Consider the following 19,002-nt stretch of genomic DNA (forward strand, 5'->3'; position numbering starts at 1 on the left):
CGCCTACCCCGAGTTGCGCGGGATGGACTACAAGTTTGTCAAGACTCTACTTTTGATGCGTGACCTCAAAATCAATATTCGGAAGCGGGCCATCGCCCAATTTCTCGAGTTCGATCGACTCAATCAAGCCTACGGCGGGAAGGAACAACCCCTTGGTGAGACAAACGAGTTGAAACCCCTCGGAGTACCCAAACGTTCGCTGACATGATCACACCAGGCACCAATCTCCACCAGCTCACGCGCAAGGCCATAGAGAACCGGCAGCCCGCCCTCATGGCTGCGATTGAGAGATTCAACACTCACCGAGCGCAACTTGTCAAATTTATCAAACCCGAATGGGGCATTGTCCTCCCCCGTGAACTCCCGGTAAACCTCACAGAACTACGGGACCACTCCGATCTCATGGAGGACGTATGGCTCACGCCCGCTACGGGGGGAGCCCCTCCTCCCAGGTGGTTAGAGAGTGTTGATGTTCGCCGAGGCATTCGGGCGATGCTCACACTTGAGAGGTGCCAAGAGGAAATCGTGCGCCTCAACCTAGAGGCTGACAACATGTGTCGCTGGTACGGGCGAGAGATTGCGAGCGTCGAAGTTGCAATCAGGGAGACACCCAGTGCGTACACGGCTGGATAACGTTACTGAGTTACTCATGCACCGCTCTCGTCCAACTCCAGATAGACATATCGTTTTTCTTCTTGAAGAACACCGGCGCCAAATCCTCACCCTACCCGGTCGTTGGGCGAGTAAACAAGTTCCGATCCATCACTACGAAACCCATTACAACCGCGCACAAGAGCTCCTTGCCGAGATGGGGATGAGCCCAGGCCAAGCCGCCTTGCGGTGGGTGGACCCTGTAGTACTCGAGCTGGGCGATCCCGACATTCAACCGTCGGAAGATGCGGACACTGTGGAATTGACAGAAGAAGGATGTCGTCTGCTAGATGAAGTATGCGAGGACAGTTCCACGCAAGAACCTCCGCAGTACATCCCAGCAGTCGTCTGGGAAGTTCCCGTCAGTGAATAGGCTATTGGACTTCCATTTCCAGCTAACACGCCGCGTAGACCTCGATCGCACGGGATACGGAAGTAGCCCGAGCCATCACCATCGACGCAGGACCGGGGACTCGCGACCACAGCCTCAGGAGATTTAGGCTGACCCACCGGGTAGTTGACTTCCCCACGCAGGCCATAGACATTCTCAGTTCACAAGGCCGACAACTGGACGACGACTGCATCAACGGTGGCGCAGCACTTCTGCAGCACCTCTTCACCCCGTTGAATTCCCCAACCCCAGGCCTCAGCCCAGCGGAGCGGTGCGCCATTCTCTCCACCTTCTCTCTCGTTTATGTCAAGAATAAGCGAGGAATGATGAAGGTATGGGATATGGAGAAGGCCACCGAATACTGGAGCAAGGAACTGTGGTTGCTCCCCATGCATCGCCCGGCGCCGGTCGAGCATTGGGTCCTTTGCGCTATATACCCTCACCACAGGCAACTCCTTCTGTTTGACAGCTTTGGTGAGAAAGAGCCGTGGGCGGATGAACTCCCGGTGAGTGCGATATTGTAATACGTGGCGGGGTGGCTCACTGTATATACCAGCTTATCATGAAGCTCATCGAACACCTTGGTTCTTGGTGCCAACACCCATGGCCATCCACTTCCCCTCATCACGGATCAAGACTGGACAGCTTTCGCAGCCAACACCTCCACACTGCAGACGAGCTCTACGACGTGTGGACTGTGGGTCCTCGCGCAAATCGTGGCGCATGTACGGGGCTTCCACGTTACGGGTGCATCAGAGCCGCATCTTCAGCTTCTTCGAGCATATCTCTACCGTCAGATCATCAATCAACTCCCCCTCCGGGAACTGCATTCCAATTACCACGCGCGTTGATACAACATATACGTAACGTAGACAATCAGTGATTTTGGTAATACAGTCGACCTTGCATGTAATCATGACAGAACTGCGCTTCATCGGCCTCAATAGCCTCAGATATGTCTGCCAAGTCTGCCAGAGTACGGCGCACGGGTTGTGCGAGAGACTCCACCTTTCGCAACGCGTCCCCCACGTCGTATTCCAACCGCGTCAGATCGACATGGACCCTGAGCAGGCGACTCGCCAATTTTGCCAGCTCTGTGATTTGTGCGTCGATTTTCCTCTTCGCCTCGCCGGAGTCTGCATGGCGCCGTTGGACGAAGCGGTCGCACGTTGATTTCAAGAACATGTATGGCGAGTTGCCAATGATCTCCCCATATTGAACGTAGGTCCTCTCCGCCAGAGTGACGAGACATTCCACGCTGATCTGCACGATTTCATCCCTAGGAGCCAAGTTCATAAGCGACCCTCGCATGAAGGAGAGATTGACCCACCAGTGGTTATCCCCTGGAAGACCACTCAGCGCATTCCCCGCTTGACGCTCACGATGTGCACCCCCCCTGATGGGCTCGTAAGTGCTATAGCCTCGCCAACGCAAAGCCATCAACTCACCGCAATTTTCGCTCGGAATATTGGGCCCTCCGTCGGGCATTTATCTTTTCCCTGTGACTGCAGCGGCAAGCGGTGAGCCAATGCACCCAACACCACAGGGGGGGGGCGAGAAACTCACTTGTTGTAAGATCGTTTGCTCTTCTCCCGATTCGCCGTGAGCTTATCCTCTGGCGAAAGGTATTTCCTGGGGCGGGACATGGTTGGCAAAAGCGAGCTGGCAGACACGGTGAGGGAACGTGTGGGAAGAAGCACGGACGGTGTACCACTGGCGACCATCTGATTCACCAACACCCAGCAGAATGCTCTCCCGATGACAAGGGAGCGACTTAGAAGACAAATGCCAGGCACTGCCACGAAGGTTCGCCCATCTAATTCGGGCCAAAAAGGGGCAAACCGGTGTAGGAGGGATGACCTCCGCTCGTGCGCCGTCGTCGAGGAGTTGAAAGGCATACCTGGCTCGTGCGCCGTCTTCGGGGAGAACCCAGGGAAAGAAGCTGTTAAGATTCTCATACATAAGACGACAGGTACGGAACAAGGCGTCTTCAACCTTTCCCTCCCCCCTCTCCCTTCAACGTTGAGGCGCTCCCCCATGTGCGGCAACCGTCTCCCAGTGTCTCCTATGGACCCACCCCAAAACCCAAACATGCATCCCCTCCGAGAGGTCCGTCCTCCGAACATGGAGCCTGTGGTCATCGACGACCTCGACTTTGCGTTTTTCCGCACCACCCCGTTCAATTTCACGCCCCACCACCCACTTTCCCGTGGCCCAGTCACCCCCTGCGCCAGGTTCCCCTCGCGGAGCAACGGTTCGCGTTCGCCCGCGTGGGCGCCATGCAATTCATGGCGGCGGAGGAAAGCCAGGAATTCGTAGACGCGTACATTGACATGTACCTCACTCGGTTTTCGTTATGCATCCCTGGGTTCCCGGACGCTGATGAAGAGGATCTGATGAATCTGGTTGGAGACGTCCGTGATGTCAGTGACCCCTTCAGGCTATCGATTTGTCTTTGTGACTGACCTAGTAGCCCACCTGTTCACAGCGCCTGGAACGTGAACTCCGGGTATTAAGCGGCGTGCAGCCGTGGTTTCAGCCTCCTATCCCTTGGAAGGACTTCGTAAAGATCAAGTGTGGCCTCGAGAGCACGGAGTGGGATGAGATGGCAGTGAGTACAGGCTAACACGACCCAGAGTGCGATGCTAACTTGGCCTCGCAGGCACCCATTCTAGCGAAACTCGATGACGAACCAGGAAATCGTATTCTAGCCACCGATTATTATGAAAGCCTGGGTGAATCTACTCACGACTGGCGGCTTGTAGTCCTTCCCCAGAACAGGGAGGAGGGAAAAGGGTGGGCTACTTACCGACTGGAATCCTGCAGAGGGGAGGGCGAATCGGACTCGGTATCCTCGGCAGACAGCATTTGTGACACATGCACTCCCTTCCCCTCCAGGGCGTCTTCTCCCGTTGGTTAGACTATTCGCTTGACCACCCGCATGTATATAGATACCTGAATACTTGTTGTTGCTCATGAACCCAGTACTTCACATAGATTGGCGATCGCGATCAGTGCAGGCCGTGGAGCGTCCCCACTTTTGAGAACAACAACCGACCCCGTCATCGTCGGGGGTTAGACCTCGATAAAAAGTCTGAAGGTGACAGCCCATTACTTGAACATTCCTCCTCGGCGTAAGACTGTCACCAAGTCCACACGTGCAGGTCCCCTCAGGAATGTCAGCGACGAGCATGCAAAACAAACGAGCGCAGGTATATGTGACGAGAGATGGCAGTTTGAGAGACCACGGACCTGTCTTTGACCTCCTGGGGATGTACGATAGACGTCGATTTAAAGTCTGAATCACCTGAGACCAGTCCTGCACCCTAAGAGTTTCAACCATGACGACACCTCCGCCTCAACTCCCATGATTGCTCGCCGGATATATCCACTAGCCCTTCGGCAGTGTGTATTGGTAGCAATTGGTGGCAACCCGGGGGAACACCAGCGAATGGAGAGTTAATATTCATTCGACTTAGGCGCCCGAGCCAAATAACTACCCTCAGGACTCCGTTCCAAATCGCCAGAAGTGTCTTGTCAGCGAAATGTGAGTGGTGAACGCCCTAGCCTGTCTAATTGACCTATTTTGGACCCTTGGGGGGAGAGTGTGTTAGACCTCGATTTAAGGTCTGAATCATGAGAGCTCTCATCTCTTCACCCTAAGCCTTCGGTGTACGACTATCGCCCGCAACGGAACCTGGACCCTCAACATCTCTGGTGCCCACCGCGATTCCCACAGACGCCATTCTAGAATCTACTGTGACACAGTAGACGATCGCGCACTATCCTGTCAAACACAAGCGAACGGTGAAAGCAGATATCGTCCGCGAAACCACTCGCAATAGGCGCTCGTATGCACAGCCACTCCAAGGCGTGTTGCGGGACCGACAAGCTACGATTTTTCAGTTCATCACTATCACCATCCCTTAACCTCATGCCACGATGGCGACCGACCACGACGCGAGTGCCCAAAAGAAGGCCATTGCCCGGGAGAGGGCTCGCGAGTATTATCACCGGTAAGCGCCAAACCTTTTCCTCAGGGCGACGGCTCATGTATTCCTCAGCAATCGAGAGCAGATTCTTGCCCAGCGCCCGACCCGCAAACGGGACCAGACTTTGCACAAGCCCAGAGGTCGCCCACGTAAGTACGCTACGGAGGAGGAGCAAAAACGGGCGATAAGCCTGAAGAATAGACGATACTATCAGAAGTAAGTTACTCCTACCGCGCCCCCTCACGGAAAGCCAACCTTTCTGAAGAGTAGTTTATGGGCCCCCCCAACGCAAGTAAGTCACCCACCAATTACGTGCGCTTGGACCACCCCCCCCTCCGTGGACCGCCGCTGACACGCTTCGTCTCCAGGCGCCAAGTATCACCCTCCTCCCAGCCAGGGCGCGAACCTTCATCGATGCGTACAGAGAGAGACTCATGGTGAGCGCAATAATTCCCTATTCCCTGCCAAGATATAGCTGGTTACACGGCGACCTCAGTCCTCCGCATATACTAGCAGCCTACGATGTCATGGAAACCGCTAGGTTGGAATTCCGCCGACTTACATCGTGCAGTCCGTACGAAAGGGCCAAACAACTGGCCTCGCAATTCATTCAAAGCAAAGACCGCACCTCCATTGCGAAGGAAGAAACCCAGGTGAACTCGATCCTCGCGAAAGCGCACGATGCTGAGAGGATGTTGTTGAATCAAGAGGGCACAATTACGGGCACATACTACCTCAAGGCCATCCAGGTATCGCGGCAAGTACGAGAATATCTACTCTGGGTGGAGGAATTGGACCTGGAGGCCAGATTCTCCCATATCGACTTCACTCGAGCGTTCCACAAGGAGGAACTCGCTTTCCAAGTCGCGTGGAAGCGTAACAACCCCACAGCGCATGTTCAAAACGGGTCTGCCCAAACCACAAAATCGTACAAGCGTATTAGATAGTGTATTCGATCTACCGATAATCTTAGGTTAAACTCCCAACGATTGCACTGTCTTGATCAAGATCTTAGGCCGAGTTACAGCGATGCCATAAACGCCAGTCAACCCCGCGAGTGAGAATCCGGAAGCGCTTTATGAGTAATTATTAATGGGTGCGCCTCGTGTTCCCTGCGGTAAGAACCCGCTAAATGTCCAACAAAGGACCCAAGCCAGACACCACCACGCATAAAGGCAGGACTCTCAACGCGAAGACCGTATCACCTGTTCCCCCTGACTTGGCACCGCCATGTTACCCGACGAACCCCGCGCTCATTCACAAACCCAACAGATGGAGCAGTTTTACCGAGTCGGTGCGCTGTTCTATGCCAAGGCATGCCATCGCGGAGGTCGGGAGAAGTTTCTTCTCGACTTCTACATGCACGACAGGGCGCGGTGGCCGATTCCGCGGGAGAATTCCCAGTCCGACGATGACTTTGCGGCCAGCGTATATCGTCGGGAAATGGTAGGCTTATTCCCCAGCACGGCATTGCATTGAGATTGTTACTGACCACTCTGAGGACACCAGGCTGTGCTGAACTCGTTGACTTTCCACCGCATGACGGGCCCTAGGATCGAGCTTCCGATCACCTGGCACGCGGTTTGCTGCCTTGCGGCCCGGACCGGATTATGACCTCGTTGCGGTGAGCGCGCGCCTATTTTATTCATGATTATGCTCCGATTCTCATTCGTGCGTTCGCTTTCCATATATAGAACCAAGTTCTTCGATTGCTCGAGGGAGAAGGCGGCGTCGACCCTCCCAGTGCAATAGTCACGACACCGCCCAGTGCTGTCCCCACCACACGGTCGGCGTACGAAGGCTTAGGTGAATCACTGGAAGCGCCCATTGATCTTACTGGAGAGAGCGACCAGAGCGGCCCGTCCGACGAGGGTGACAACCCGGAAAATCCCATCGTCCTATAAACGCAATCGTGTATCACATTATACGTATATCCTGTCTTGACAATTCCACATGTTTCGTAGCGACTAATAGGCAAGTTTCACGAAGCTAGTACCGAGTGACTCCGATATTCTGTACGCATTTGCACCTCCTCTCACTGCAAGGCGATGACCTGCCTTTGGGACTTGGGAAGCGCCGCCAGTACATGGCAACCCGCTCCTGATGATGGTCTAGACGAGCCCGAACCTCTTCCCTTCTTTTTTGCAGCCTCCAATCAGGTTGGTGAACGTAATGATCGATGAATTTCTTCACAGGCATCAGTATCATGGGCGAGCCCTCCGGAGAGATCCTCACCTTGTGGCGGTATTGAGCAACGAAATCAAAGTCAGCACTCCAGTGCTTCTTTTCGCGACTCTTTGGAATTTTGTTTCTGTTCGCAGATTTCACTGGCCCGAGTTTCCAAAATGGACCCTGTAATACTGTGAGGAGTTAAGCGTCAGCCACGCCCCAAGCACAAAAAACACCAAATGACCAACTGCGCGACGTTCATCGTACGTGTTCATTGGTCCCACACGTTCCTCATTGAGGTAAGGTTCCAAAATCTCTCTCATTCCCTTCCAGAACATTTCGAAGTTCGGTTGGCGTGTGGTAACGTTGTCGTCGGAGACTGTGTCCGTTTCCCCCTTGGGAATAGTTTGCGGCGCCTGGTACAGGCGGGCCAAAGTGACAGCATAGAAGGTTATAATTTCCATGACATCGAAATGGTAGTCGTACGGCTTAAGCAGAGGTCCGGCGGCAACGACAGCTTCCTGCACGTCTCGTTCAAGCCAATCATTGTATACCCGGGGATCCGCATCCTCGATAATTTCCCGCAGGCCATTCATCTGGAAGATAGCCATCCTCCCGGGCATCGACTATGGAAGGAGGTTCAATAGGCGGTCCTGGGTGCAGACTGGGAGGGTGCAATATGTTCCAAAAGTCGTCGAGAGAGTTGAGAGTTCGGATGGCGACGTCGTTGGTTCTGTCCTTGTTCAAGTCCATAGCGATATCCGCGCCAGGTCAGACAGATGGAGGACTGTATGCGAGCGGAGGAGACCATCCACTTGGAGACAGACCCCCTGTCTATCAGTGGATGCGGCAATCAGGATGAATCTTCCCTGTGACTGCGGAGAATTCACCTTCTGGGGAATGTCGTGCTTCCCTGAAGGCCCAAACATCGGCTTGCGTCAGTCGACCTTCTGCCGTCAGTCAAGACGGTATAGCCGAGCAGAAGGTGCTAGTCTACTTCCGAAAAAATCAATGAATCTGGCAACCTGGACGGGCTTTACCGTAACTAACCTTCTGCCGTCTGATAGACGTTTCCCGGCGGAAATGACGATCTCAGATGGCGAATTCTCCCTCTGACCGCAGTGGGTTCACAATTAGGGGAATATCGACCATCCCTGAAAGCTAATCACTCTCGGCCTCGGTCATTCGAGAAGGTGATAGCCGCCCAGAAGGTGCCAGTCTACTTCCGAAAAAATCAATGAATCTGGCAACCTGGACGGACTTTACCGTAACTAACCTTCTGCCGTCTGATAGACGTTTCCCGGCGGAAATGACGATCTCAGATGGCGAATTCTCCCTCTGACCGCAGTGGGTTCACAATTAGGGGAATATCGACCATCCCTGAAAGCTAATCACTCGGCCTCGGTCATTCGAGAAGGTGATAGCCGCCCAGAAGGTGGGTAACTACTACCCAAAAAAGGTGAGGTTGGTCGATGAGCGGTGGAGGTATAGACAAAACGTCGTCTGTTAAGCGCGCTCCAGCCGTGCTCCCATCTGAACCTATCTGAACAGCCGTCAGCGCGTGACATCAGATCTTTGCTCGATACTGCAGGCACGCCCAAACGGGCAAAATCCTACGTCATCCTACCGGGAGGGAGCTTCTTCCGAGTCAGTCACCGAAGAAGACGTCCCGAGCCCAGCAATGATATATTAGAGACGACGCTGTGCCAGATAAACCCAGTCCACACACCACTGCAATACTCCTACACCATGGCTACTATTCCCCTTGTCCAAGGTCAGATATCTTTGCTCCCCTTATCACTCCAAGCGTCGCCTAACATGTGTGGCAGTTGGTCTCAACGTCGCCGCCGCCAACGCGGAAATCCCTCCCAACAACTCCCAGGACACAGTTGCGATGGACGATGCTACCCACACCGACGTGCCCATCGATGTCGACCCGGATAGCGCTTCACGCTGCCATCTCTACACCGGCGCATTCGTCGACGTTATTGAGGGAACTCGTGAGGGGATCTTCAAGTGTGGTAGTTGCCGTGTGAGGAACAAGGTTGTTGTCGGGAAGATGGAAGCCCTCTATGTTGTCACTCGAGGCGATGGGTGTGTGGGGATTTTCAAAAATTATGTGAGTATTTCTAGCTTTTCTTTTTTTTTTCCGTTTCGGTTTTGGTTTTCCTTTTCTCCTAGCAATGCTTTTGTGTTTTTGGTTCGTCTTATCTGATCACCCTCCCTTATCCAATCCTCACGTAGGCCGCCGCCGAGAAAGCTGCCAAGAAGACCCCCTTCAAAAAGGTGTACCATATCAAGGACGCCGTGGAACTTCTCATGGCCGCCCTCGACGACGAGGAAACCCTGAGGAAGCTTTTTGGTACCCAGTAGTCGCTTTTACTATCTCCCCTCACCTTCTTGGAGTCTCCATCGCCGCTGTCTGTAACCATGTGCGCTGTCTGTTACCATCGATTCCTGCTGTCCCCTACGTATACCATTATTTGTGTCAATGTCACGAGCTTTGTGTTGCCATTTCTTTCGCTTTGGTCGAGGTACACATGTGTGGTCAAATTAGTGAACCATTTTTTGTGACTATCAACTTTCGATCATCACGAACAATGTGCACTCTGAGAATTCACGGCCCGGTGATTGGTCCGGCGATCACGGCTTCGATCGCTGAGGGGGTGGGTTCAACTTCGATGGATGGCAAATGTATATGGCAAATGTATGGGCGGACGAAGCTATGGAAAACTTGCATTCTGTTGGCCATCCTTTCGAGTTCTCCCGCCCTTCGTGACATGGCACTCTTGTAACTTGCACGCAACCCCGATTTCCCAGTCACGGGCCCTGAGGCAGGTTCGAAGAACGTCCAACAAGACACACGATTCGTCTGACGATTGCCGCGTGTCGAGGGAGCGGCCACCTCACGATAGGTTTACGGATCATATCACATTAAACCCCAATCTTCCAAATGACTGTTCCACTATTAAAGCTTAAAGCCTGCTCCGCGCGGCAATTCATTGTATGACGGGGGTTCTCTACAGGCGCATGCCAACCCGACATACGATTTATCTGACGATAACCACGGCTAAGAATATCTCTAGACAAACAACGCGCTCCATCTGACGATAACCACGGCAAAGAAGGTCTCTACCCAAAGAACGCGCTTCCAAGGATTCTCAACGTCAACCCGACATACGATTCATCTGACGATAACACACGGCAAAGAATGTCTCTACCCAAAGAACACGTTTCAAAGGATTCGCAGATGTCTGCTTAAGCGCGGAACCTGCCTGGGGCAGGTAAACATGGGGCCTCTACAGGTGCATGTCAACCCAACATACGATTCATCTGACGATAACCACGGCAAAGAAGGTCCCTACAAACAACGCGCTTCATCTGACGATAACGACGGCAAAGAAGGTCCCTAGCCAAAGGACGCGCTTCCAATGATTCGCAGAAGTCCGCTTAAGCGCAAAACCCGCCTGCGGCAGGTCAACATGTGTTCGGCATATGCCCGTCACAATTGAATCGAATTAATCTCGCCCTAGTCCTGTAACGGGATGGCTCAGGTCAGATAAATATACCAGACAAGAGAGCGTCGTCTTACTTATCCCTCTCTTGCCCACACATACCCCCGTCTTGCGCCCCTTTCACCAGTTCAACCATCTTTGCTGCCCTACCCTCATCGTCGTTTCACCATTTCCACCACATTAGCTGCCTTACCCTCATCGTTGTTGAGGCTTCGTTGCCTGCGTGTTCCCCGAACCTCAGTGAGCTCTGGTCTGTTGATGCGTGCTGAGGAGGACGTTACTCACCTGTAGTTCTGCTCTCCACATTAGAATGAAGCACCCCGGCGAAAGCACACATCAACATGGACGCTTTCGTGGCGAGCGACGTCGATGATAGCGAGCATCGTATCTTCACGGCCAGTATATCTCCTGGGAGTACCCCGGCGCGAAACACTCGTGGACAGACGCGAGGTCGCCTTCGTACACCGCCATCGCCTCCCAAACCTCGGCCTAGAGGGCGTCACGCGAAGAAACCCAAACTGGTCGAGGTCCCTGTGAGCGAGCAACTCCCCCAGCGATCTCCGTCACCCGACCCTTTCCTGGCGCCGCCGGGTACCACAGGGTTGATGTCCACACCTGCCTCCTCGACGTCGGTTCATGCACCGCCGTCTTTGGTGTCAGCGTCCATGCCGACCACTATCTCCTCGTCGTCGTCGCCTCAGGACCCGCCGTCTGTGTTCGCGTCCATGGACACTGGGCTTCTATCCACGGTCTCCTCGTCGTCGGTTTTAGCCCCGCCGTCTTCCATCGCGCCTTCCTTCGCGTCCACTCTCTCCTCGGCATCGTCGACTCATGAACCGCCGTCTTCCTTCGCGTCCACTACCCTCCCCAGTTCGAGTTTTGTACCCTCGATAGCTGCCCAGGCCACCTCGTCGACGTCTGCCACACCTACACAGTCGACCTTGGTTCAGCCCAACGGCGTCGCTCCCGCACCGTTGGCCGCCCCTTCTTCCGCATCAGCTCTGGGCAGTATTGGCGCCCGTGGTCTTCGCCTTCTTTCGCCAGCCCCCCTTCTCCGTCACCCGTGATCAACTTTCCAGCATGGTTCAATCGGGCGCGCTGCATGCCAGCGTCTTGGATTCCTATTGCGGTCCGGGTCCATTCACCATCTCCATTGGCGATATGGGCAGGCTGGTAGCGGCGTCCAACTCCAATGCAAGCGCCGCATCGTGCTCGACCGACATGATGGATAACATTATGGAGGGTGTTGATTGGGATACCGTCGGTAGCTTGGTCGATGACGCCTCCCTAGCATATGCCCGGGAATTTCCCAAGTTGATGGCGTCCCAGTCGAGTGGTGAGACCCAGGATGTGTCAATGGAGGGGGATCCGGGCAGGGTGGACGATGATGATGTAGAGATGGGGTGGATGGATGACGACCAAGATGCAGATAACGCGCGACAAGGTACCCCGTCTCCTCCATCGCAAAACACTGCAGGTCCTAGTCAACAGCTCGCCAAACAAGGTCCCGGTCGCATCTCCAAGGAAACGCACAGAGTCATTGAGCTCGTGTTTAGCGCCGTGGACGAGCTCGTTGACGACATATCGGCGCAGACAGGCATCGTGGCTAGCCGGGTCCGATCAATCTTGAAAAGGATGTTGGAGGGCAAGGACGTCGTGTGGTCCAAGATTCCCGATACGACCCATGGACCAGAGAAAACAAAGCAGTTACTCGAGTCGGGCCTACGACAAGCTGATTCGGCATTCGACATTGCGGCTTCCCAGTCTGGCCGTACCAAGGATTCGATTGTCGCGAAATACTTCAAGACTTATGCCCACCATCAACAAGGCAACGAATGGAACGAATTCAACCGCGCCAACGGCATCATCGCGAACGCAAGGAAGGCTGCAGGAGGTTCCACCGCCGTTGGTCTGATGCCTTCAGAAGGTGAGTGTTGGCATCTCCGTCTTGATTCATCATGTTACTCATTCGGCCATTCCACTTAGCTGCGGACGCTTATTCCAGGGCGAAGGACAATGGCGATCTCGACAAAAAACTCGAAGCCCTACGCGACACTCTTTCGACGGCAAACACGGCCCAGATGACCGCCGTGGCTCGCCGCAATCTCCTTGAAAGCTTCAAACACTCGTCCTCGAACCTGATCAGAACTGCCGAGAGGGCCAACGCTGCCGCCATCGTCTTGTGCGTCGGTGCAGGGATCCATCAAGACCAGAACTTCATACACCTCGACACATCCAGTGGTTTACAGGGGGTGAGTGCGTCTACTTGGGTTCTGCATATATATTCACCTCCTCCCCCAGTTCCTCGAAAAATTGACAGGTCTGTCGACTGATGATATCCTCGGGTTAGCCCGTACATGGTCGTGGTAAGGTCCAACGTTCATCTTCCCAACGCCGTTATACTGAATATCTTCAAGCTCGACTCACCCGTCCGTCAACGCGCTTCAGAAGGTTTCCCAGAACAATTCCCAGGATTTATTGAAGCAGATGAAGGCAGCGGACCCCGCACTCGGCAACACGAAGGTATCCAAGGCGTCTTCACCCGTCAAACACCTATCTCCTGCGAAACAGCCACCGCTCCAGGGCTACCGCAACTCGAGCGGTATCGCCGGTACCCCTTCGACCCCTCAGCCCTTAAAATCGACCGCCAACCCCGTTCCTGCTTTCGACGCTTCCCCTACCAAGGCTGGATGCAGGACCATTCTCGACGACCGTGTATCTATGGTTGTGCCAAACCCGCCCCTGTTGACCGTCTTCACCAAAGATGCCTTGGTCGATTGGGTTGGCAAACTATTAAAGAACATTTTGGGTAAGCCTATCCGTTGCCATCCCCGCACTCGTGCTTAAGTGGACTTCGCAGTGTGTATGGACCCAGCGGCGGAAGTCGCACCCAATCGTCTTTGGAAGCATCTCAACAAAAAACTCGCCCACTTCGGATATATCTCTTACCCACTACCCTGTACGATTCGTCTTTCCGGGCGAAGAGACGAAGGGCAAGACAAATTCTACCAGCCAGGGCCTCAAAGGCGTCTCTGTGGGACATCTCCGAATTTGCTATGACGCTGTAACCGCCCCCAATGGGAAACTTGTGCTGGAGCCTGCGGACACCGACGGTGAGTCTTTCCGGCGTAGTTCATGTGTCCTCGCTCTAACCTGTGGCTGTAGATTTTTTAAATTCCCGTAAAGCGATCATCATCACGGCGCCGCCAATGTTGACTGGAGATCAGATGGATAACCTCAAGACTCACGACTCCTACGTTTTGGGCGACTGGCCTGTCCCCGCTGGACATCGCTTTTTCCTCGATCAGAGTGTCGACTGCAAGGGGCCCCCCGCGGTGCTTGTCAACGATATCGCCTCCGCGACATTCGTGCATGGGGCACACCTCAAACGGCCCAAAGCCAAAGTGGCTTCCGAGGCGCCCTCTGACTCTTCCTCCAACGCCGCCGACTCGCGGTCTGCAACCCCCTGTATCGAGTTATCGGATTCTGACGACCAAACGACCCCGCGAGCCAAGGGCAAAGCGCCTGCGCACAAGAAAGGCAAGAAAACCGACCAGTTCAAAAACGGACGACCTGATTTTGAAGCACTCGCCTATGAAGAAGACGAAAACGGACGAACCTCCGTCGGTTCGCTCGGGGCCACTCATGCCATTGATCGACGGGGATCGGCCGACAATCGCGACTCACCCCGCCTCGCCTGCGCCTCCTCAACCCTTCTTGGCTGGCGCCCATTCGCAATCGGTGCCGACGTCCACCATGGGCTCATCCTCGTTCCAACCCATTGCGTTGTCTCGTGCTTCGGGCCCCCAGGTGTTCCCCCTATCCGGCGCCCCTCCTTCTGCTGTTCCACCCGCTGGCATCAATCCTGACCTCGCGGGCATCTTGCATTTGTTAGGGCAACACGCCTCTGTTGCGTCCCAGCAGCTTCTTCCAGCGTCGACGTCGAATGCACCACCTCCCCCTCCGCCACCTCAAGCGTCCACGTCGGCGGCACCTAATCCGCTGCATCATCCTGCTGCCCTCCCACAACTGAACATCCCGCAGTTCGGAACACCTGGCCTCGATATGGCTTCTTTGTTCCAGATGGTGGCTGATCAGTTGAACAAAGGAGGCGCCGGCAGTCGATGAGGTCCCAAAATGCCCGTTATCATCTATATCTTGCTCTCTTGATGGACTGACTCCCCCTACCCCCTTTTTGTCGTTTATCACCTTTGTCGTTTATCGCCTTTTAGCTTTTTCTATGTGTACATAGGTCGTCCCACTCGTTCATAAAATGTGCTGAATGAAATTGTTCTTGCTGATTGGCCTGACCCCTGAGCGAACTTTTTTTCCGTTGCTCGCGCCACGTTCTTCCCTTAGCTGTAACGGATTGGCTGTTCCGAAGTGGCGCATTCCCTGAAGGATTTGGGTTAGTTAGTATGTCGCCGAATAGCTGACGAGCCTCAATAAGCTCACCTCATATCCAGCCGCGAACATGATAGAATCCCAGTGCCCGAGACCGATGTTCATGCAACGCCTCAATTCCGAGCACGAAGCGCAAAAGATCGTACTCCAGCGGCAGACCATAGAAGACCTCCATTGTAACGCCTCGATTCCGAGCACGAAACATTGGAAGTTGTCATGAAGGGAGTCGCGGTGGAGGGATGAGAACAAGCCCTTGTGGCTGAAATCTTCATGCAACGCCTCGATTCCGAGCACGAAGCAAAAGATCGTACTCCAGTGGTAGACCATAGTAGACCTCCATTGTAACGCCTCGATTCCGAGCACGAAACATTGGAAGTTGTCATGAAGGGAGTCGCGGTGGAGGGATGAGAACAAGCCCTTGTGGCTGAAATCTTCATGCAACGCCTCGATTCCGAGCACGAAGCAAAAGATCGTACTCCAGTGGTAGACCATAGTAGACCTCCATTGTAACGCCTCGATTCCGAGCACGAAACAACGGAAGTTGTCAAAGGGAGTCGTGGATGAGAACAAGCCCTTGTGGCTGAAGGGTCTGAGTGCTCGCGCGGGAACCCATCAGTGGCGGTGTGATGGGAACTTCAGGGACCGAGCGTCTCTTGGCCTCATTAACATTAACAACCACCACCACTTCGACTGCATCCCTTCGTGCTCGGAGCCGAGGCGTCGGGAAGTCGTAACGTTTTCTCCTCTCACATCACACTGAAAGGTGATCGTCGTGCTCGTTGACGAGGCGTCGAGTAACCTGCACCAGACCACGTTCTCTAACCAGGCCAATCTCTTGTCGTGCTCGCACTGGTCGAGGCGCCGAGACGTTGCTGCTTGCGTATTGCGTTTGTTCCAGGGACGGTTTGGTTGGGATACTGGAGGGCAAGGAATTCTCTAAAGCTCCAGGGAATGGAATTGACGCGTAGTGGTATGAAGGTACGTCTGATGGAGATTGTGAACATGTAGAAATTGGGAGCTAATTGCTGTTTAGAATTCAGCACCTGGACGTCTTCAAGCGGTGAATGGAGAGTTGTACTATTCTCCGAACTGCAGCAGGGCGCTTGACATTCAAGAAGACCCATACCTCCACCAGGATGTAAACCCATTTCAGCCGACAAGACGCCGAGAACTCCATCGACCGACCGCCCCGTCTTCTTCCAACCCTGCTCAATTGTCCTCAGGGGAGAAGTTCAAACCACTTTACCCGAGGTTTCAAGACATTTCCACCCCCCGTTTATGGACTCTCGCGTTTGGATGGATGGCGTTCGTTCCGTTGCGTTACTCGGACCCTGGATTCCCCTTCAATCGACTCAAGCGCATCCCCCATCCCCTAAGCCTTGGTTCTGAGGGGGATTTGGTGTACCGTATGCCCGATACCTTCATCCACAGCTGGTCCAGGCTGGAGGCTGAACTATTCGGCGCTGTCACGAAACTCAAGTCAAAATTCACGGCACCCTTGGTCCTCCCGTTTCTGCCGTGGGCTCACGGGTACCAGAAAACGTTCAGAAATCGGAGGAGCTATGATCGGGCTGTTGCATTGTCGAGGGATTGGTTTTCGGTTTGGTGGGGGGCGCTGTCTTTCCTGATTGCGTATGGCGAATCGAAACGAGACGCTTTCACTCTCAGCAGCCATGTCCCAGAGTGGCACACCGAATTGGAATCCGAGGTCGAAATGGCATGGATTGACGGCGTTTTTCGTTCGTCTTTGAGCGATTTCTCCTACAACGCAGACCGAATCGGGTGTATCGTGGACATTGTTAACCCACCGGGGGACCAACCAACTGTTGCATGGCTCGTGAATCATGGGATACCAGTGTGGTACCGATGGGGTCCTGCGGAAATGGCCTCAGCTGATCGTTCCCTGGCCCCTCCTCCTGAATTGCTTACAGGAAGACCTGAACAGCCGCTGTCTCCTGGGGTGCAGACCTCGACTGCGTCTTCGCCCACCACAAGACTTCATGAGATTACGAGTCACGATGAAAGACCAACAGGAAAACTTGAACGACCGCTGCCTCTCGGAAACCAGACCTCGATTTCCTCACCGCCGACAACGACACGCTACGAAAGTTCCAAGCCCGAGCCAGCCTGGGTGGCTCACTTCAAACGCCACGAACACTTACATGCGCGAATCATGGAAAAAGAAACGGCAACACAGCGTCAGTCCCGTGAAGATAGAGCAGCCAACCCGCCGGTTTCTAACGTGCGGGTGTACGAATGGTATCCTTCCGAGCGAGATCCAAACGTATACGAGCGAGTCGCTGCTGGAGTAAAGAACTCGAGAGACACCCTTGCACTTTACAGTGCCCGTCAGAAAGTATTTGATGCATTTTGCAGAGAATGGGATTGTTGCGAATACTTTGGCAAGGGTGACGAAGAGATCGACCTGGATGAGTGGGGTCCGGAGGACTTGGACCTCCCATTACCGGAATCGCTGAGGCAAAGAATAACCAAAGCCTACAGTGCATACGTCGACGACGAGGATGAAGAGGAGGTGGGTGCAGTGATGGAGGAGTTTCCTCTTTCACCTTCGTTGGCGGTGGGACAGGGGGGAGGGAATCCGTCAAGATCCGTCTTTGAGCCACTCAATCTAGCAGAGCAATCAATGGCCATTAACACGACGCTTGTTGAAGACGAGGAGGGCATGTTCACAGTATCGACGAGTTGGTTGGCAGCTTGTTTGGAAGACGAGGTCAATAAAACGTTGGGGCTTCACTATGGATTCGTCCCTCCATTGCCCTCCGTCTCTATCGCTGCGGACGACGGGCCTAGGGTTCGAAGGGACTTCTATCGCCTGCTTGGACTCTGTGACGACGAAGAACAGCCGGAAGAGTACTTCGCGTCGACCCATTATCGATCAGCGCTTCAATTTATCCACTCCCACTCGAATCGGCAGACTCCTCACCCTGGTTCTTGGGACCTCAAGGACGATGTCATACATCCTCTGAAGCACCGCTCTCGCCTTCGTTGCCTCCGCATTGTCTCGATACCGCAGTGGACAAACGTAGACATTGTTGACGAGGGCCTGTCCGACTGCGTCCCCCGTTACTATTATTTCGAGCCCCCAGAGACAAGCAAGGTTTGGGAGGCTGGCCGTGCTCAGTGGAGTGGATGCGCTGTTCGTGTGTCGTCTGGCTGAGGAATTCAATGAAGACGACGTCGTTTTTGCCCTCGCGCAAAAAGGGATACCCTTCCGACTTTTCTTCCCTCGTCACCACATCCCCGCCCCTCTTTACCGCACGCCTTCCTACAACCCCTTGCCAGTCAGATCATTGGGTCATAAGTTCACAAAAGCCGACTACGAAAGCTACATCAATACTAGGACTCTGGTCCTGGCTCAGCCCCATATGAGTGCCGCACTGCGTCGTGGGGGGATCATCTGGCGCCTGGCTGTCGCAACACTTGGTCTGGGTGACGTGCAGAAACCACCTGTGGGCTGCGGGGCTACTGTATCTATACAATTTCAAAACGGCATGGGCGAGTACGTGGACGATAGCTTGACCGGCAAGAGAGCTCGATTTGATATGTGGGGCGTATCTTTGCATTGACGAGAGTGAGTACTGTTCCCTCTTTTCTACTTGTTGTTTAGGACGATTTTACTGATCTAAACGGGGAATCAGGAACGGGGCAGACCGCTATGAAGTCTTGGTGGCCGCTTGCTCGAGCATACGAGCGTGCGGATTGTGGAGATAACTACGGTCGTTGGTGCAGCCGGAGGGAGGATTGGTATTTGAGACGGCTACGCAACATAGAGAATGGTGTGGAGAATTCGGACCAGCCTATCGCATTTCAGCAGTGGAAGACAGCCATGCGGGGCGTTGGACCTATACGCAAATTCCAC

The 19,002-nt window shown here is 54.1% G+C and overlaps 11 protein-coding genes across 11 annotated transcripts; 8 read left to right on the top strand and 3 right to left on the bottom strand.

Moving 5' to 3' along the window:
- Positions 1–22: 22 nt before the first annotated feature.
- On the top strand, positions 23–1,893 carry CC1G_13550 (hypothetical protein; the record flags this gene model as incomplete). The annotated part of the gene is made up of 6 exons (XM_002911976.1): positions 23–155; positions 218–613; positions 675–1,012; positions 1,063–1,548; positions 1,599–1,626; positions 1,679–1,893. 6 exons carry the CDS (start codon positions 23–25, stop codon positions 1,891–1,893), a joined length of 1,596 nt encoding a protein of 531 aa, XP_002912022.1.
- Positions 1,894–1,918: 25 nt separating this feature from the next.
- CC1G_12798 (hypothetical protein) lies at positions 1,919–2,688 on the bottom strand (the record flags this gene model as incomplete). The annotated part of the gene is made up of 3 exons (XM_001828092.1): positions 1,919–2,438; positions 2,491–2,547; positions 2,609–2,688. The coding sequence occupies 3 exons, from the start codon at positions 2,686–2,688 to the stop codon at positions 1,919–1,921; spliced, it is 657 nt and encodes a 218-aa protein (XP_001828144.1).
- A 139-nt stretch (positions 2,689–2,827) lies between these two features.
- On the top strand, positions 2,828–3,962 carry CC1G_12799 (hypothetical protein; the record flags this gene model as incomplete). The annotated part of the gene is made up of 4 exons (XM_001828093.2): positions 2,828–3,201; positions 3,261–3,465; positions 3,531–3,653; positions 3,705–3,962. The coding sequence occupies 4 exons, from the start codon at positions 2,828–2,830 to the stop codon at positions 3,960–3,962; spliced, it is 960 nt and encodes a 319-aa protein (XP_001828145.2).
- A 1,022-nt stretch (positions 3,963–4,984) lies between these two features.
- Positions 4,985–5,981, top strand: CC1G_12800 (hypothetical protein; the record flags this gene model as incomplete). Its single annotated transcript, XM_001828094.2, has 4 exons — positions 4,985–5,058; positions 5,107–5,250; positions 5,328–5,346; positions 5,403–5,981. The coding sequence occupies 4 exons, from the start codon at positions 4,985–4,987 to the stop codon at positions 5,979–5,981; spliced, it is 816 nt and encodes a 271-aa protein (XP_001828146.2).
- A 283-nt stretch (positions 5,982–6,264) lies between these two features.
- CC1G_12801 (hypothetical protein) lies at positions 6,265–6,938 on the top strand (the record flags this gene model as incomplete). The annotated part of the gene is made up of 3 exons (XM_001828095.2): positions 6,265–6,480; positions 6,544–6,615; positions 6,729–6,938. 3 exons carry the CDS (start codon positions 6,265–6,267, stop codon positions 6,936–6,938), a joined length of 498 nt encoding a protein of 165 aa, XP_001828147.2.
- Positions 6,939–7,358: 420 nt separating this feature from the next.
- CC1G_12802 (hypothetical protein) lies at positions 7,359–7,826 on the bottom strand (the record flags this gene model as incomplete). Its single annotated transcript, XM_001828096.2, has 2 exons — positions 7,359–7,394; positions 7,452–7,826. 2 exons carry the CDS (start codon positions 7,824–7,826, stop codon positions 7,359–7,361), a joined length of 411 nt encoding a protein of 136 aa, XP_001828148.2.
- A 1,126-nt stretch (positions 7,827–8,952) lies between these two features.
- CC1G_12803 (hypothetical protein) lies at positions 8,953–9,576 on the top strand (the record flags this gene model as incomplete). Its single annotated transcript, XM_001828097.2, has 3 exons — positions 8,953–8,977; positions 9,033–9,322; positions 9,448–9,576. 3 exons carry the CDS (start codon positions 8,953–8,955, stop codon positions 9,574–9,576), a joined length of 444 nt encoding a protein of 147 aa, XP_001828149.2.
- Positions 9,577–11,059: 1,483 nt separating this feature from the next.
- On the top strand, positions 11,060–11,785 carry CC1G_13551 (hypothetical protein; the record flags this gene model as incomplete). The annotated part of the gene is made up of 1 exon (XM_002911977.1): positions 11,060–11,785. The coding sequence occupies one exon, from the start codon at positions 11,060–11,062 to the stop codon at positions 11,783–11,785; it is 726 nt and encodes a 241-aa protein (XP_002912023.1).
- Positions 11,786–11,879: 94 nt separating this feature from the next.
- CC1G_12804 (hypothetical protein) lies at positions 11,880–14,846 on the top strand (the record flags this gene model as incomplete). Its single annotated transcript, XM_001828098.2, has 7 exons — positions 11,880–12,645; positions 12,705–12,970; positions 13,020–13,084; positions 13,136–13,499; positions 13,579–13,831; positions 13,884–14,528; positions 14,614–14,846. The coding sequence occupies 7 exons, from the start codon at positions 11,880–11,882 to the stop codon at positions 14,844–14,846; spliced, it is 2,592 nt and encodes an 863-aa protein (XP_001828150.2).
- A 138-nt stretch (positions 14,847–14,984) lies between these two features.
- Positions 14,985–15,614, bottom strand: CC1G_13552 (hypothetical protein; the record flags this gene model as incomplete). Its single annotated transcript, XM_002911978.1, has 2 exons — positions 14,985–15,113; positions 15,174–15,614. 2 exons carry the CDS (start codon positions 15,612–15,614, stop codon positions 14,985–14,987), a joined length of 570 nt encoding a protein of 189 aa, XP_002912024.1.
- A 459-nt stretch (positions 15,615–16,073) lies between these two features.
- CC1G_12805 (hypothetical protein) lies at positions 16,074–18,300 on the top strand (the record flags this gene model as incomplete). The annotated part of the gene is made up of 2 exons (XM_001828099.1): positions 16,074–16,100; positions 16,156–18,300. The coding sequence occupies 2 exons, from the start codon at positions 16,074–16,076 to the stop codon at positions 18,298–18,300; spliced, it is 2,172 nt and encodes a 723-aa protein (XP_001828151.1).
- Positions 18,301–19,002: the final 702 nt, after the last annotated feature.

Source organism: Coprinopsis cinerea (genome assembly GCF_000182895.1).
Source record: "Coprinopsis cinerea okayama7#130 chromosome 1 map unlocalized cont3.1, whole genome shotgun sequence".
Taxonomy (NCBI): Eukaryota; Fungi; Basidiomycota; class Agaricomycetes; order Agaricales; family Psathyrellaceae; genus Coprinopsis; species Coprinopsis cinerea.